We start from the raw sequence: 17547 nt of genomic DNA, 5'->3' as shown, positions 1-17547 counted from the left end.
CAACTACATATTTGGGAAGAGCTTTGAACTCGAAACCGTTGAAATCTCCACGGGAACCCTTCGCCGCTGCTGCTGGTGCTGAGGCCCAAGCCAAACACCAGCAGCGCTTCAACCAGTCCGAACCGGTACGTTCTACCTGCGTGACGCGTGATCTAATCATCATCAAGCAAGGTTGTGCTGTAAGTGGTACAACGAAATGCAATTGAAAGCTATTAAACATTGACAATCAACTGTGTTGTAGATTTAGCCTCTAATGTAGGCCAATGTTGCACGTGTAATGTGCTAGATTTATTTTTTTCAAAGTGTGTGATTCATAATCATAAGAATTATATCCAACACGGATAGTTGTTATGTGGGATTAACACAGCAATAGTGTCTATCAATAATTGATGAAAAATGGATCCTGTAAGTATTTGTCGCTTTACTGTGATGTGATCAGGAATAAGGTCTGCTACTGTGTTTTAACAGGCGGAAAGGGATTCGGCACGCCGATGAATAATTATATATCATCATGAATAAGCAATGCCACCTGTATATACGTACGTCATTCAACCGATGCTAGCTGTACATATATGCAAGGTGACTGGCGCCTAACAAATCCCAACGGCAGACACTGTGTAAATGCTAAATTTTTACTTTTAAGCCAAATATTTGTGTGTATTGGCATACCCCTGTACAAATTAAGGCGCATAACTGCGGAATTCGGAACCTATTAAAACTTGCTTTTGTTTTTTTTCCACTGAATTGAACGCGCAGGCTATTATCAAAAAGTTTCTTTCTGTTGGTTTTATCATCAAGCAATATATGGTCTATCCAAGGTTGATAGGTACAGTGTTTCTTTGATAAAGTAACGATAACGACATCATTCGTGTCGAGAGCGATTATATTCCTAGACTCAAGTATCTACTCTTACGCCATGTGCCCATGTGCTTCGGCTAAGTGATAACGATAGCTGTTCAAATCGTCAGTACAGAAGTTTTTCTTTTCCTTGCCGGTTTCTAAACAATTCATACAAAACAGAGCTACAGATGAATGTTATCACAAAATAAAAATGTTGTAAAGTGAAACACAACAGTTTGTAGTTCACCGTCTTCCCTGAATGCTTCCAGATAAACTGTGTGTGTGTGATGGCCTTCAGTTAGATCAAAAGAAAGAAAAGGTAACCACCCACTGTAGGTATTCTAGCTAAAAACAACAAACGCTAACATTTACTGAAGCAATGAAGATGTGTTTTAATACACCCGATTGTATATTGCCGCGCTTGGGTTTTCCCCATCGAAATTTTCCTTTATAGTTTCTATTTAATGCCGCTAGCAATAATCAAAGTAGCAAAACTTTAATCAAAAAGTACACCACAATAATCAAACATCGAATCTAAGCAGTCTGCAACGCGTAATAAATCATTAAAAAATGCTCTAGGATTGCGCTATGCTGTCCGTATGCGTAGGTATTGTGTTTTCTTATCACTACATGTCCCACCTTCTGCTTACTGTTCATATTTCATCACCGCTACAAACTACAAAAGTTTGAAAAAATTACCTCAAAAATCTTAGGTACGCAAATAGGTAGTTTTTAAACAAGAGTAACAGCGCATGAATCGGTTTGGCCATCTCTGAGAAACGTTCGACTAATTGAGACCTAGTCGAAACACATTTTTAAGCGTAACTTTTGAACTGTTTGTTCCATTCTGATGAAACTTCGCATAAAGTTTGACGATAATAGGACTTTTCATTTAGTACTAAAATTCTTGAAATCGGTTGTGCGGTTTCGGAGAATACAGTGTCATGTTGTTTTCACGTTTTTACTTATTACTTTTAAACGTGATCTGCTAGGCAATAATGCCTTTCAAACGAGAGTAATAGCCATCTCCAAGAAACAGGCGACAGCCGTCATATACATCCATACACACTTCAAAAAGTAGAACGGCCAACGGTGGTATAAAGTAACAAAAATATTTCTAAGATTGCGTGGCCCAGTTTGACAAAAGAGCGCAGTGAAAATAAATTTAAAAACCTGCTCAATTAAACAGCTTGTTTAATATTTTTTAGAGACGATGGTTCTACAATTGATGAAGAGACGGTTATGAAGGAGGGGGAAGACAAGTGTTAACAAGTAGTCGTTTTAACTCCTATCTTCACGCCCACGCATCACATTTTTATTGATTTCAAAGCAGCATACGATACAGTCGATCTAGACAAGCTATGGCAGATAATGCACGAACACGGTTTTCCGGACAAACTGATGCGACTGATCAGAGCTACATTGGATCGAGTGATGTGTTTCGTACGCATCTCTGGGACACTCTCGAGTCCCTTTGAGGCGCGACGAGGGTTGAGACAAGGTGACGGTTTATCCTGCATGCTGTTCAACATCGCTCTTTTTTACCAAGGGTAGCCAACTTCTAGGCTTTGCAGATGACTTCGATATCATAGCCAGGAACGTTGTGACGGCGGAGGCAATCTACGCCAGACTGAAAGCGGAGTCTAGGAGAATTGGGCTAAAAATAAATGCGTCGAAGACCAAATACATGAAAGGAAGAGGCTCAAAGGAAACAAACGCGCGCCTCCCACGGACGGTAACCGTTGACGGCGACGAACTAGAAGTGGTAGAGGAGTTCGTGTATTTGGGATCGCTGGTGACCGCGGACAAAAACACTAGTAAGGAGATCCAGCGGCGCATCCAAGCGGGAAATCGGGCCTACTTTGCCCGTCGTAAATCGCTGCGATCACCAAGCGTACGCCGCCGCACAAAGCTAACAATGTACAAAACTCATATTAAACCGGTAGTTATTTATGGACTTGAAGCCGTGACGCTGCTCACGGAGGACATACGCGCCCTTGCCGTGTTCGAGCGGAAAGTGCTGCGGACGATATTTGGCGGAGTACAAACTGAAACCGGTGAGTGGCGGAGTACATCTAGCGAAAGTTAGCAGGCTACGGTGGGCCGAACACGTCGTCAGGATGCCGGACGACAGTGTAATAGTCCTCTTCAACAACCCTATCGGCACCAGGAACAGGGGGTCCAACTTGCACGATGGCTCGACCAGGTCGAAAGCGATTTGCGACTTCTGAGACGACTAGGAAATTGGCGACGAATGGCCCAAGACCGAGTTGAATGGAGACGAGTGCTTGAAACAGTACGAGCCGCCACCCCGGCTCTATGCCGCTGAAGAAGAAGAAGGAAGTTGCACACAGAGTGTAATTTGCCGGTCGGCAGAATAGGAGAAAGCGATTGGAGAACTCGCCTAGGGAAATATAACAGGTGGGGAAATTTCCTTGTTACCGTAGGTTGGGTTAAGACCCGCTGTATGAAGAAAATATACGAAAATATGTTCTTGACAAGTCTGACAGGATGGTTAGCATACGGAGAAAATGCATTTTCCACATTCGGGGTCGTTCCCCAAACTTTTAGTATTCGTATTGCTGCACCGCGATAACACGAGAGGCTCTTGAAAAAGAAACACGGTTCTTTGAACGCACTCGTAGGTAACACGAAGTTTGGTTCGTAAATCGTAGTCTACCGATCTGTGAACAAACCGGACCAACGAACCGTGAACCATGAGCCGCTGATTTGAATTGGTTCGCAGCAGAAAATGAACGGTCCAGAACCGTTCACACTAATGAGCCGTTTTGCCCACCACTAATCGAAACTAGATGTGAGATTATCTAATATACAGTGTCGTGTACTGATGGTTTATTTGTCAAAAGACTTGGACGCAAACCGAGAGACTGTGGGTTAGTGTCCCACTCAGTAATTGAACTACGCAATATATTTTTGGCCCCACATCGAAGTTTCGCAATACCATCCAGTCTACCATTCTTCCTCACCAAACGCTCCTAAAAGTTTGCAACCTTTCGGTAAAACATGGCAGACAACATTAAATAAATGATAAACAACAATGGTCCTAAGTTGCTGCCTTGTGGGGCATCTGAGGATTATGAAATTCATCGGATTCCGTTCATCCCAATTTGACGCACAGTCGGCGATTAGTCAGATACGATTCGAACCAGCAGATAAGGTTTGATGACACACTCAGACGACCGTGTTTGGCAACCAGAATATGGTGATTGACTCTATCCAAGGCTGCTTTAAGGTCGGTGTATATCGGGTCGACTTGAAGTCCTTGATCCGTGGAGGTGAAGCACAGTGCTGAGAACTGAACTGAATTGGTAACGGTAGATCTGACAGGAGAAAATCCGTGCTGCTCTGGGAAAATGTCAAATTTCGCAGTTCTAAAAAGTTCTTTGTTTGTGAGGATTTCAAAACGTTTAGATGCGGTACATAAAGAGGTCACTCCACGGTAGTAACGCAATATATCCATTTATCGCCCTTTTTCAGCACCGTGAACATTACTGATTTCTTCCAGCATTCCGGAAAAACTGCTTGTGTTAGGGACACATTGAAAATTGTTGGCTTAGAGATACCTTCTCGATGATCGTCAGCCACAGAAGGATTTTCTTCGCGGAGTTGGCGTGGAAGATATATTTGACGTTTTGAGGCCGTATGATTTTCCTTTTACCGTGTTAATCTTATGGGAGAAGTGAAGCAAATTCTTTTGTTCATACGGGATATTACGTAGTGGGGGACGTGAAGTACCCGGCTCCCTGCCAGTCGTTCCCATCCAGCGCCAAATAGGTATCGTCATCCTGAATCGTCGCCTGAATAATGTTTTTCACCCGTTTGTTAGCCGCTGCTCCTGGGCGATTGCCTGCTGCTCAGACACGCCCGGCCTCGACTGACGTTTTTACATTAAAATGTAATTTTGGCAAGGTACTTCTTCATCGTTTGGCCGGTTGCTCCGACCTCTCGATCCAACACGCGGAACGACGAGGCCACCTTACTCTCGGTCTTCCTCATCTAATCAAATTCTGCTGCGCTTTACCGGGTGACCGGTACCAGCCTTCCGTTTGACACTCTTGCCTTCTTTTTCGTTCCAGTTCCAGCGTGAAGCTGGCAGTACGAACAAAACATCCAGCGTAGTTGCTTGTCTGTTTTTGCTATTGCTGCTGCGCAACAACTGAAAACGCTGGCAACTTTCTTTATACACAACAGGATTGCTACGATTGACGATGACGATAGGTGGATTCACCACCTATCGATAAAGTCATCCATTTTTTAAAGCATATATTACGATGCTTGCAAGTATCCTCAGGATCAGGGGATCAGGGAAAAGGGATCGCAAGTTGAATGTGACTGCCGTGAATGCGAACTTTCCGCATTCAAACTCCGCTTTTTGAACGATCATTTGACTGTTTTTTGAATCCAGTCAATCTGCCGCTTGCGCTGCTGCCGTCTTACAATTCATGCGGCATCTCTGCAAAAGCAAACAGTCGATCTCCCGTTTTGCTTTGCGCTTTGAAAATATAAACTGCAAACTGACTGGAAGCATACGGTGACGTATTTTTTCGTTTCTCTTTTTGTCTCCAAATCGGCTGCTCACAGTAATAGTTTGTCACCCGGACGTCGGTCCGACGCAAGCAAAATATTCGTTTGTATTGGACGGAGTCCGACCGACTTCTTCCATGCACATGTAGTGGTTGTTTTTTTTTGTAGTATTGAATCATACGATTGTGCGGTTGCTTTTCGTAAGCGTGGTGACTGCCAGTCATTTGACTGTTTTGCAGTCATTCGCTGCTCCAAACGGTAAAGGCAACTTGATCGAAACGAAAATGTTAAAAAGCTTTAGAATGCGTTCATACTACTGCGTGCCATCGGCGTTTGACTGAGCAAACTGCCAGATGTGTTATGCATAGCGTTCGTATTCTATCACTAAACGGACGGTGTGAACTTGAATGCGCGTTGGTGGGACTGCGGTAGAAAAAAAGGATCGGTCGAAGCCCTGCTCAGGATATTAGACAACTGAGGTTGGCCTTGACAGAAATCTTAACTTAAATCCTAATCCTTTAGCAAGCAAGCAGCATGGGCTCCACAGGGGAACGTCTTGGGACTTTTGTTCATTACACTATTCAGCAATGACCATTATAGCCAATTACCTTCTAGTGTTCTTGCATCTAACCAAATTTATTTACCATAAAGTTACTCGTTCTCAAACTATTTTTCATGCCTCACATTACTGCTGCAGTTAAATTGCTACTATAGCATTCAATTAACTAGAAGCTGTAAAAACTAATGTATTGTAACAGTTAATGGATTAGTAATCTAGTTTAAAGCTGTTTTATTTTGAACTTTTTTGATCCACTGGGCTCCACGACCGGTTACATGAATAAAAGAAAGGATAGAAAGACTTTAATACAATAAATCATACACCTACTCATATTTATTTCACTTGCTAAACCTGCTATGCTGTACAACCCATCCAATCTATAGTATCGCTCTTGTCGTTTGCTTTCCGTTCCAATCAAATGCCATATAACATAATAATGTTGCCGCTTGCCGGTCTCCTTTAGTATAAGGACCAACCATTCCGCTCAGCCGCCGATGTTTTGGGTGTACAGTACACTTCAATCATCGTTATCTGCTCCGCTCCAGCTCCTATTATCTACTCCGCCTCCTGCCGTCTGGTTCCGTTTACATTCACCGGTTACTCCGCGTGTAGCGAGCTATGTTGTATCTGTATGCAAGCGATACGCGAATAAGAAACTCCACACAGAGAAAGGCTTGCACATGTTGTTCGCTTCGCTCTATCCTCTACGGCTATGGGAATGGGACTTATTACTGTGGTTCGCCTTGTTTCACTTGGCGAAAGGTGACTTAGTTTCCTAGTGAACGCCGAGCTACAAAGTGGTTGTTGCTTGCTGCTGCCTGTGCGCGCTAACGGTACCCGGTCGGTCGGTCGCTTCGAACGCTCGTGGGTTTCCCCGGATTTTTCTCACCTGAGCTTCTCAATATAGCCGCATATCGCAGTTGGCTGGCCGAGTGTGCAGGAAAAATTGCATCGTTCCTATCGAAATTACACCAATAATTGCACTTCCGAACGGAAGGCACAGCATGCCAGTGATCTATATTCATATCAGTTTGCTACCTTCACGACGTGCGTGTTGCTAGGTGATATGCAGTTGCACTCCGTGCAGTTCGACCGAAAGTTTTTTTTTTGTGTAACGCTTATCAACAGGTTTTTAGTGTAGCAAAAGTGGTTTCTGTTATAAAAAAAGTGAACCACCCGTAAAGTTCATGTAATCAGTGGATGAAGGAATAAAATAATTGCCACGTTAAATAATTTTCAACCGCTACCAAGCGTGGCAGCGCGAGGCACACAACTTAACGTTGCCGAAAGAGTTTAAGAAAGAAGTAGGAGTTATTTTACCTTCGGAGTAAAAGTTTGTGATTTTGATTTTTCGCTTTTTGTTTTTTGGAAGTCGGGTTGTGGCCAAACCCATGAAAATGTTCCGCCGAAGCGTGTCGAATCGAAACCAGCAGATATTAACCAATTGCTGCTGCAGTGTTGGCGGTACGGTTGATGAATAGTGACCGTTCGAAGTGAATGAACAATTTTGTTTTCCCCGCGGTCTGGAGTGGGAAAACCATACGCCAGTCGGCGTAAAACGGCGATAGCGCTCTCGATCGAGAAGAACAACACCGGCATCAAGAAGAGGAAACAACCGTCGGTCGCAGCAATCTGCTCAAACATTTACACAACGTGAGCTGATCGACGTAAGCAACTGTTGCCGTCCGCCCGTACCCTACCTACCACCAGCAACCAGCAGCATAGGAGCAAGCAGCAACGATTCAATGGTGATGGTGAATAGCGCGCAAGGAAAAATCTAATCTGATTCATTCACTGCGTGCGGGGCAACAGCAGTGCATAAGAAAGCGCGGCGGAGATTTGGCTTACGGAAACCGAATCGAGTAGGGTTGGCAGCAATCAGCAATGGAGAGCCTTATGAGTGATTTTCTGCTCAACGTATGTATTTTCGATTAGTTTGTTATATTATAGCGCGTGCAACAGCTTATGGTTTTTCGATTAGTTGAAAGCTACTGCATAGCTACATATTTCTTTCCGACGATTGTTGTAACTATTGTGATTTACACTTGGTTGTGAAGTCTCTGAAAACTCAATTTCACTACAAGGAAATTTTGACTTTTATGTCATTCCATGCTCTAAATTCGTTGATTGCCAAGAAACAATTATGGATCGTTATCAACGTCCAAAGTTAATTAAATACCTGCAATCCTAGGTACAACAACTTGTAAAAAGTTGTTTATTGTACGATATTTATAATTTCATCAACATTGTCTATCAAAATATCCAACAATTGCCTCGAGCAGCGCGCGCTCGCTTCACTCAAGCTCAAAATGGAAGCAGGTATATACCTACCATTTTTCGCAATTAATGCACTTTCCTGTGGTGGCCTGAATGGGGCGCCAAATTACTGCCCGTACGAGCGCCGTGGCACCAGCAAACAAGCAAGTAAACGTCTCTTGCATGCACTTCGCACGCTTATTATTATAGAACCTGTGCACTGATAATAACGTCTACCTGTGCGTGTTGATGTGGCTTGGCTGAAGAAATAGCCCGCCCATTCAAGGTCATGCCGGGCAGCGACAGGGGGAAATTAAAATAACCAGAACAGTTCATCAACCAGCAAATCAGCAATATGCTGTCGTGTGTGGTTCGAAAGCCTTGTCTCGCTGTCGAATGGTGCATTTTTTTTAGACAAATTGCATTAAACCATGGCAGGCACCCGGAGGGTAATTATAGTAGCCTCTGTTTTTTTTTCGTTGCATGTCGTCAGGTTTCTATGGTTATCGAAGCTGAAGTTTTGATGAACTGTTTTTGTTCACGATATTGATGAATTCTGTGTATTTTCCCAGTAATTTCATAAATCAAAAAGAATTCTGATTTTTCCTAGAATTTGGTTTTTATGATAGGTACTAACGAGTTCTTCGATTCATTTAGTTGTCTGAAGAAAAAAGTTTCAGTCGTTTCAGTTACGATCAAAATTAGCCACAACCACAAATGTGAAAGTGTTATTTTGTCTCACTGTTCTCTAATAGATAGGAGAAAAAGTAGAAGGACTTGTAACTCAGGACACAAATGCACTGCCTATAAATGGAAAACAGTCACATCTGCAAAAACGTTCAACTGCGAAAAACGCTGTTGAAGCCACGACAATTTTTCTTTAATATTGAATCGATTTTGGAAACAAATCGTCCAAATCGTCATAAAATCACTTGAATGCTCATAACAGAATACTTTTACAAGCAATTTGTTCACAAGTGACCTAAAATTTGTTCCAAAACTTAGAAAAACTGCCGAAGTTACTGATATGCGTTTATTTGTGCTTGAATAAGCAAGAATAAACGCATAATAGTCACAGGCACAGCAAACCTTGATCCTTGCGTTGTCGGTGACTCGGCGGTATTTTCAAGACCACGTGTCGTTGTTGTTTTATTGTATTGTAATTTGTTATCTTGAGATCTCAGAAGCTGGTCGCTTTCCTGTGTGTCCGGAAGATTCCCAGAATGTGTCCGAGTATGACCAATGTGATCCTGGACACAGTATGTGACAACAAATGAACTATTTCAAACTAGTTTTGCAATTTCGAGTATCGACTTAGAGATGTCACATGTTATATTTTAGTTAAATTCAGAAACTGATCCATGTAGAGATATCTGGAACATTCACGGACATGTTTAGATGTGGCCAATGACGTCTTGAACACTTTATACGACTACCAATAGTCTAGATTTGCATATCCGTGTATCTATAGATGTCACATGATGAGTTTGTTGTGATTCAAGGTGCTTCTATGTTCAAGTCCCATATATTCCGGAACTTGTTCCTACTGTAACTTCGGAATCGTACATCCGATCCAAATTCTCCTCAATAGTGTTCTTCTAGGCCATAAAATCTTCCGTTTGGTAGTTGCTGTAGGCGAATCGGTCCAGGCATTTCCCAAAAATAGATGTTTATTGATATATTTTTACTATTGTGACTGTTATGTGTTTATTTGTAATATGGGACTGACGTAGTTTGATATTTTTTTCAACATCTTGGGAACAAACATATTTTTGTGGTTTATCTCAAAAGCGGTGAAAAGTCAGATGGGACGGTTATGCATTTATAGGCAGTGCAGGCTTGGTGTAGGACTGCGAATGTATACACCTATAGGTACAATCCCTCCTCTTAATGTTGATACATTACTATAGATTTCGTATAAACATATCAAATTTGAATATTATTAGGTTGAAGTGTATGCTACAATTCGATAAGTCTACAACAATTCATAGATTGCACTCTTTAAATATTTAAAATGATGGACCACAATTCGCCCTGCATGAAATCTGGTTTTGTGCCTCAAGACAATCTAACCTGTGACTCTCAATTATTACCTAATTGAATTACCTTTGATAGATTTGACGCAAGTTGTGGTTTGACATATTCTCCGTCAAATTTCAAATTATACTTCAGCCGCCAACGAGTTTCAGTGACTGGTCTGGAAATAGTGATATAGATTTGCGAAGCTTCCAACGCCTTACATAGCCAATACTCAATGAATAACAAAGAGCTCGTGGTAATTAACGAACAACATTCGCGCTACTGGTTGAAAAAGTAAGCACACAAAAGGTGTACCCAACTGAATGTTGTGTTCCTGCTAACCTGGAAGAAATGTGTGGGTATTTAGAGCACATACACGAACTAACTTCTCCTTCTGCCTTTCAACGAAGCGAAAAATAAACGTTTTATCATAAACCCAGCGAAGGAGAAAAGATATCAATCACTGGGTATTTACGTCTTCCAAACTCACTGTTAACAGCCCAGTAGTATCAGAGAAACAGCCTTCGGTTGATGTTTTTCATAGCATCGCGCGCTATTCAAACCAAACCACCTGAAAACATCATAGTTGCTATTACCATAGTTGACGAAAATGGCAATAACAAAGCTACTGTTGTCCTATTACCTTTTTTTTCTTTTTTGTATGCCAGAAGGGCATTGGGTTAAAAGGCCACTGCGACAGTCTTAATGATCGTCTTTTGTGGCAGGCCCCGATCGCTGTACACAGTTTACAGACCGCTCATACCCATTGATGGAGTTGAGCGGGATAGTTGTAATCCTGTGCCCCAATTCGGTACTACATGGTTTATAAAGCCAATGACCGTTTTGGGATTTAAGCTCCATATCTGATATGGAGTAAGAAGGAAACTTCCTAAGAAGTTGTGCCTTGATAATGCTAGAGCTCCACAATAGCAGAGCAGATGCGCTGAACTTTCAGGTTCAGAGTTACAAAAGCGGCAGGTGTCGGATGATACCTTGCCGATATTCTTTAAATGATAAAGAGCGGGGCTGTGTCCTGTTAGGAGTCCCGTGATTGTGCGTAGTTCACTACGAGTTAAATGGAGTAGTTTTTTAGCTACTGCAGGGTTTGGGTAGATAAACTTTTTGGCTTGTCTACAACCCTGTGTTTGATTCTAACGGGATGCTATTTCTAGCTTTTCCCATGTCATCAGTTCGCCTTTCACGGCGGATGTGGAGGTGCCCAGAAACGGTTCAAAACCAATAAATTGCTGAGCTGATCCTTGTCTTGCTAGGTTGTCAGCAAATTCATTGCCCTCGATTCCGCAGTGACCGGGCACCCAAAGTAATAAAACTTTGTTTTGGCGGGAGAGCTCCCTCAATGCTGTGCTGCACTCCCAAACTAATTTGGACACGCATTTGGCGGACTTGAGTGCCAGTAGTGCTGCTTGGCTGTCCGTGAAGATACTGATTTTCGCATGCCTGTACTTTCGTTCCAAGCATATTGTTGCACAGATGTATATTGCATATACTTCTGCTTGAAAAACGGTGAACCACTTTCCTAATGAGATAGTTTCCCTGATGCCGGGTCCGTAGACTCCGGAGCCTGTGCAGGCCCCCATTTTTGAACCATCTGTAAAAAAGCAGATAGTTCCAGATGGAAGATCGGGCCCTCCATTATTCCACATTGAGCGATCAGTTTCAATCACCTCATATGGAACGTTCATATTGGGCCCAGCTTCCATGCAGTCTACTGAAGTTACTAAGGGTGTCAGATTGAACTCCCGAAGTATGCGAAGATGACTTCGGGTCACCTTCGAGAATAGTTTTACTCCTTTGCAACCGTAGTGCGCCGAGCTCTGCTTCCTTCTTCACATGAAGATGCAAAGGCAGTAAGCATAGCATTGCCTCCATGGCTGCAGTAGGTGTTGTACGCATGGCACTGGTAACTGTAAGACAGGCCAGGCGCTGAACTTTGTTAAGTTTGGCTTGGGCTGTCACCTCATTCACCTTTGGCCACCATACGACTGCAGCATAGGTTATCCTAGGCCGTGTAATAGTAGTATATGACCAAAAGGCTAGTTGAGGTTTCAATCCCCAGGTTTTGCCAAACAGTGAGCTACATGCCCAGATAGCCGAAGTTGCTTTCTTAACAGCATAATCTAGGTGGGCAGCCCAGTTCAGTTTTTTATCGAGAATTATTCCGAGGTGTTTGACTTCATTACTGAAGCCCAGTCTAACACCATTTAGTATAGGGGAAGTAATGGTATGACGACTGTTTTGGTGGGGTTAACATTAAGTCCCTCTTGTGAGCACCATAACATGGTGGTGTTTAGAGCTCCTTGCAAGCGACTTGACAATACTGCGTCAAACTTTCCTCTGACGATAAGTACAACGTCGTCGGCGTAAGCAATGGTCTCATAACCAAGCTGTGATAGCTTGTGAAGGAGTGCGTCGGCCACCAGTGACCAGAGCAGGGGAGAGAGAACTCCTCCCTGTGGGCATCCTTTGATCACCGAAATCGTGACCGACGTATCTCCCAATGATGCTGTAATTTGTCTGCTTGAGAGCATTGCTTGAATCCAGCTTATTGTAGTGTGGTCGATTCTCTTTTGACAGAGAGCCGTATTAATTGACGCGAAGGACGTGTTATCGAAAGCGCCTTCAATATCAAGAAAAGCACACAGTGCCGTCTCTTGATATTTGAGCGATTTCTCAATTAACGTCACTAAGCTGTGCAGTGCGGTTTCGGTAGATTTACCGTGTTGGTATGCATCTTGATTTACATGTAACGGAGAGTTTTTTAAGAACTCATTGCGGATATAGTTATCCGTGATTTTCTCCATCAGCTTAAGAAGCGTTGAAGTCAGACTTATCGGTCTGAAAGACTTAGGCATGTTTTTGTCTTTTTTGCCAGCCTTAGGTACCACCCTTACTTTCCGCCAATTCTCCGAGATATATCCCTAAGTGAAACTGGCTGGAAAGAGGTTGATGAGCTTGGACATTATAACACCGTCCGTTTTTTGTAAGAAAATGGGTAGAATACCATCCGGACCTGGAGATTTCATTGGTTCAAAAGAGCTGAGTGCCCAATTGATCGAAGCCTCCGTAAACAATCGGCGTGCAAGTAGAACCGAATCATTTGGCACATTGTGTAATGACCCATTCCACTGTTGCCCGCCTATGTTTTGTCCAGTGGTCACTGTCGAACCAGGGAAGTGCGTGTTCATCAGAACTTCCAGAGTATCCCTGGAATTTACGCGGTTTTTTTTACGCGAATTTTGGAATTTACGCGGTTTTTTACGCGATTTTCGGGATTTACGCGGTTTTTTCACGCCGATTTCAGAATTTACGTGGTTTTTTACGCGAATTTCGGAATTTACGCGGTTTTCATTTACGCGGGACGTATCCTTCGCGTAAAAAGCGACTTGAGTGTACTTAACTATTTTTTCACTATCATTAAGATCTGATACATTCTTCAAAAAGTTTTTGTGGCATGTCTGAAGTCATATTTGGTTACAAAAATGTATTATATTCGCCAAAATTTTAAAATTTTCGAGATTTCATTTAAATAAAACTAATAAAAACAGCTCAAGTTAGCTTCCTTGTGGAACGCCTGACTGCCGGAACAAGTGGCGGGATTCCATCAGGGCCGTATCCCATATATGGTTTTAATGCTTTTCCCACTGCACATGTAAAGATGTCAACGGAGATATCAAATGGCAGTGCGAGGGCAAAGCGTCTAGCAACGTTTCCGGTAGCGACGATTATATCTTGTGGTTCGAGATTTTCGTCACTGAACACGTTAATAAAATGATATCGGAACAAGTGTGCGATTTCAGCAGCGTAGTTGGCTTCGAGTAAACCATTGGAATAACGAATAAAAATTAAATTGAATAGGATTTTGTTCAAACTAGACACTTTATATTTTTATCTCAAATTTTGCGGCATTGATCTGTAATTTTTTTTTTCACCAGATGTCTAAAACGATTAACAATTAATTGACTTATCCTTTTTTATGCAGCTGAAGTACTGCAGAATTATTGTGCAAATGAAGCTTGGCTATCACCAGCGAAACAGGTGTCAATCAGGGATAACTTGATTTATTAAACTAGTTACTAGATTCTGAAGCCTGCGTCCTATTAGTGTTCCACGGTTTTAGGGTAAAAATTTCAAGATTTCCATCGGCATTACAAAAAACGACAAATATCTTGTATGAAACCGATATTGCGAAAATAGTATTTGCTCGTACAATGTCCTGTCACGAGACTGTTACTTACTTTAGCAGCCGAGAGCGGGGGTGGCTCTTGCCGTATCAAGAATTCCTTTCCATTGTACTTGGTCCTGGGCTGCTCGTGGCCAATTCGTTGCGCGTCTCGACACGACGTTGGGCCCCTCTATTCCTGGTGCCGGTGGGGTTCTTGAAGAGAACGAATTTCACTGCACAGTCGTCCGGCATCCTGGCGACGTGGCCAGTCCACCGTAGTGTCCCAATTTTTGCCAGGTGTACGATGGGAATCTCTCCAAGTAGCGCTTGAACTAGCGCCATTCTCCACTTTCCGTTTGTACTCTACCAAAAATAGTCCGCCTTTTCGTTTAAATACGGCTAGTGCACGTAAGACTAACGTACAGTGTTGGGCACCGCTAATTCGCTAATTCGCTAACCGATACAATTTGTTCGATAATCGTGGAAATTTCGCTTATCACTAATCGCAAACTGCAAATTAAAAGTTACTGTTTATTTTTGAACATATCGCAATAACTTGCATTGTAATCTATCACTGTACAAATTATTTGTAATTTACATTTATTGCATGGCTTTTCTTAATTTACCTAAGATCAAAACCTATTATAATGGATAAAATGATTACAGTTTATTAATTTTTAAAATAAACAGCGGCACTTCATTTAGAATCATGGCCCAGCAGCAATTCGGCTAGTTTGAGTATAAATTATAAAGTATAACTAGCGTTTCTCGATTGGTCGGTTAGCGAATTAGCGAATTAGCGGTGCCCAACACTGCTAACGTAAGATAACTTACTGTCTCAAGTCCGTAGAGGACTACCGGTCTGATTAGCGTCTTGTACTTCGTCAGCTTTGTGCGGCGGCGTATGCTCCTAGATCGACGCGTCTTGCAGAGGGAAAAGGAAAGAGGCGAACCAGCTGCAGACTGAAAACCTCTTAAATAAAGAATAACAGTAGGGAAAATTAGGCTCGATTTCCAGCTTGAATGCGTCGTTGGATCTCCTTACTTGTATTATTGTCGGCGGTGACCAGAGATTCTAAATTTACGAAATCATCAACCACTTCCAGTTCATCGCCGTCACTGCCCGTGGGAGGCAAACGTTGCTTTCTCTGGAGCAGCTTCCTAGCATATATTTGGATTTCGACGCATTGACTTGTAACCCTATCCTCCTAGCCTCCGTTTTTATTAGTCTGACGTAGATTGCCTCCGCCATCGCATGGTTTCTAGTAATGATGTCGAGGTCGTCTGCGAAGGCTAGGAGTTGGTTACTCTTGTTGAAGATCATTCCTCTAGTTTCGATGCCCGGTCACCGGATTACACCTTCAGGCTGTGAACCATTTAACTTTTTAGTTAAAATTTGACAGTTTGATGGTTATTTCTCCTCGAGTGGTTAAAATCAGTTCAGAATGCGAACCATTTCATATTTGACATATTGATAGTTTTTTTTGTTCAATGAGAGCCTATAAGGTGAGGATGAAAATATTGTTTATTCTGTTCGAGTTAAAATTGGATGAATTTTTGATGTTGACTTGCTTTTATTTGATAGATAAAATTCATCTCATTTCAACCCGGGTTGTTTGAACAAATTTATTATGCGATAAGCATCCATACCAATGCAAAAAAATTCCAACGAAAAATCAGTGAAACACGTCGAAGCTCTCTTCCTTACCTGTGCATATCTCATTGGCTCTGAAACGAACCATCGAACTGTCAAAACCTTGGTCAAAACTAACCATGCTCCCGAGCAGGGTTATTTTCGAAAAACCATCGAACTGTCAAATTTTAATCAAAAAGTTAAAAATTTCGCGAAATGGTTCACAGCCTCAATAGCGATATTGTATAACATACAGTACAGTCCATCCCCTTGCCGCAACCCTCTGCGCGATTCGAAAGGACTCGAGAGTGTCCCTGGAACACGCACGTAGCACATCACTCGCTCCAGAGTAGCTTTGATCAGCCGCGTCAGTTTGTTCGGAAAACCGTACTCGTGCATTATCTGCCATAGTTGTTTTCTTCAACTGTATCGTATGCTGCTATGAAATCCACGAAAGTATGATGTATGGGCACATAGAACTCTCGACATTTTTGGAGGGTTTTTTGGAGAGTAAAAATTTGATCCGTAGTAGCACAGGCACCCATAAAGCCCGCCTGATACTGCCCAACGAATTCTCTAAGGGCCATATCCGGATTGTCAGGCTCAGGACAAGAAATAATACAGGTTTACTAAGTTTATTACATGGTTAACAAGCAAATGCAGTTCCAAACAATTTTGAGAAACTTTTAAAAGCTTTAAGGGCTTTGAACTCCGCTTGGCAGCCGAAAAAATGTAAATATTATTATTAAATATTTTTTGATACGAAGGATCGGTATCTAATTTACAAACCGTATCGACCATATTCAATCACCATTACTAGCATTATCACCATCAACTTTCACTAGCACGGACAAGCTTGTACAAAATAATTTGTTTATTAACCGGGTTGGTCCCAGTTAGCCCGAGTTGGGCGGTAAAAGCGTTTACAATTAACTCATTTCGTCCTCTGTACATTTTAAAACACTGTTTTAACCCATCTACAAATACGGTTCACGGGTTAATTTGTCAAACCTCAAATATCGCTCCATAATTTTTGGGGTTTGCTTCGGGTTCGTTACGCTACAATGTTCTGAAGCTGTCAAACAACTTTTTCTCCACGTTGTTGTGTCACCACTCTTTTTTTTTGTTTTCTTACACAGTTTTTGGAAAGGTCACATAATGTTTCACTCTCCAGTATAACCATAAGTTTGATTCGAAATATTACATGTCAAATTTTGTAGACGATTAAAAATACAAAAAATTAGCGCTGAACAAATTTTAAAGTGTAAGCAACACCTTTTAATCATGAGCTTTCATCGATCACCGGTGTAAGTTTGTTTTAACAGTTGAATTGCACCTGATCAAACGCTAAAAAAGTTATTCCAAGCTAGACAGGAATGAAACAAAAATTAACGAAGAATTCAAGTCCCGTTACCGATCGCTGCTGTTTTCGTATACCACACTCAGACAGTCCCGGGTTCGCTCGTTTCAAATTTTTTTTTGGCTTCAGCCAGCCAACCGATCGTCGGACCA

At 42.1% G+C, this 17547-nt stretch overlaps 1 protein-coding gene across 2 annotated transcripts in view; it reads left to right on the top strand.

The window, feature by feature from the left end:
- Positions 1 to 17547, top strand: part of LOC128744461 (uncharacterized) — a 54724-nt gene that overhangs the window by 15559 nt on the left and 21618 nt on the right. Inside the window, exon 1 of one of the 2 annotated variants that reach the window (XM_053841490.1) lies at positions 6714 to 7861. The exons of the other annotated variant lie outside the window; for it this stretch is intronic. Within the exon in view, the coding sequence (XP_053697465.1) occupies positions 7829 to 7861 (33 nt within the window). The 5' untranslated portion in view covers positions 6714 to 7828. Of the gene's footprint in view, positions 1 to 6713; positions 7862 to 17547 lie in introns of those variants that run through there. 2 annotated transcript variants of the gene reach the window in all.

Source organism: Sabethes cyaneus, chromosome 3, assembly GCF_943734655.1.
Source record: "Sabethes cyaneus chromosome 3, idSabCyanKW18_F2, whole genome shotgun sequence".
Taxonomy (NCBI): Eukaryota; Metazoa; Arthropoda; class Insecta; order Diptera; family Culicidae; genus Sabethes; species Sabethes cyaneus.
The sequence above is the reverse complement of the archived record's forward strand: the minus strand, read 5'-3'. Positions and strand labels throughout refer to the sequence as shown.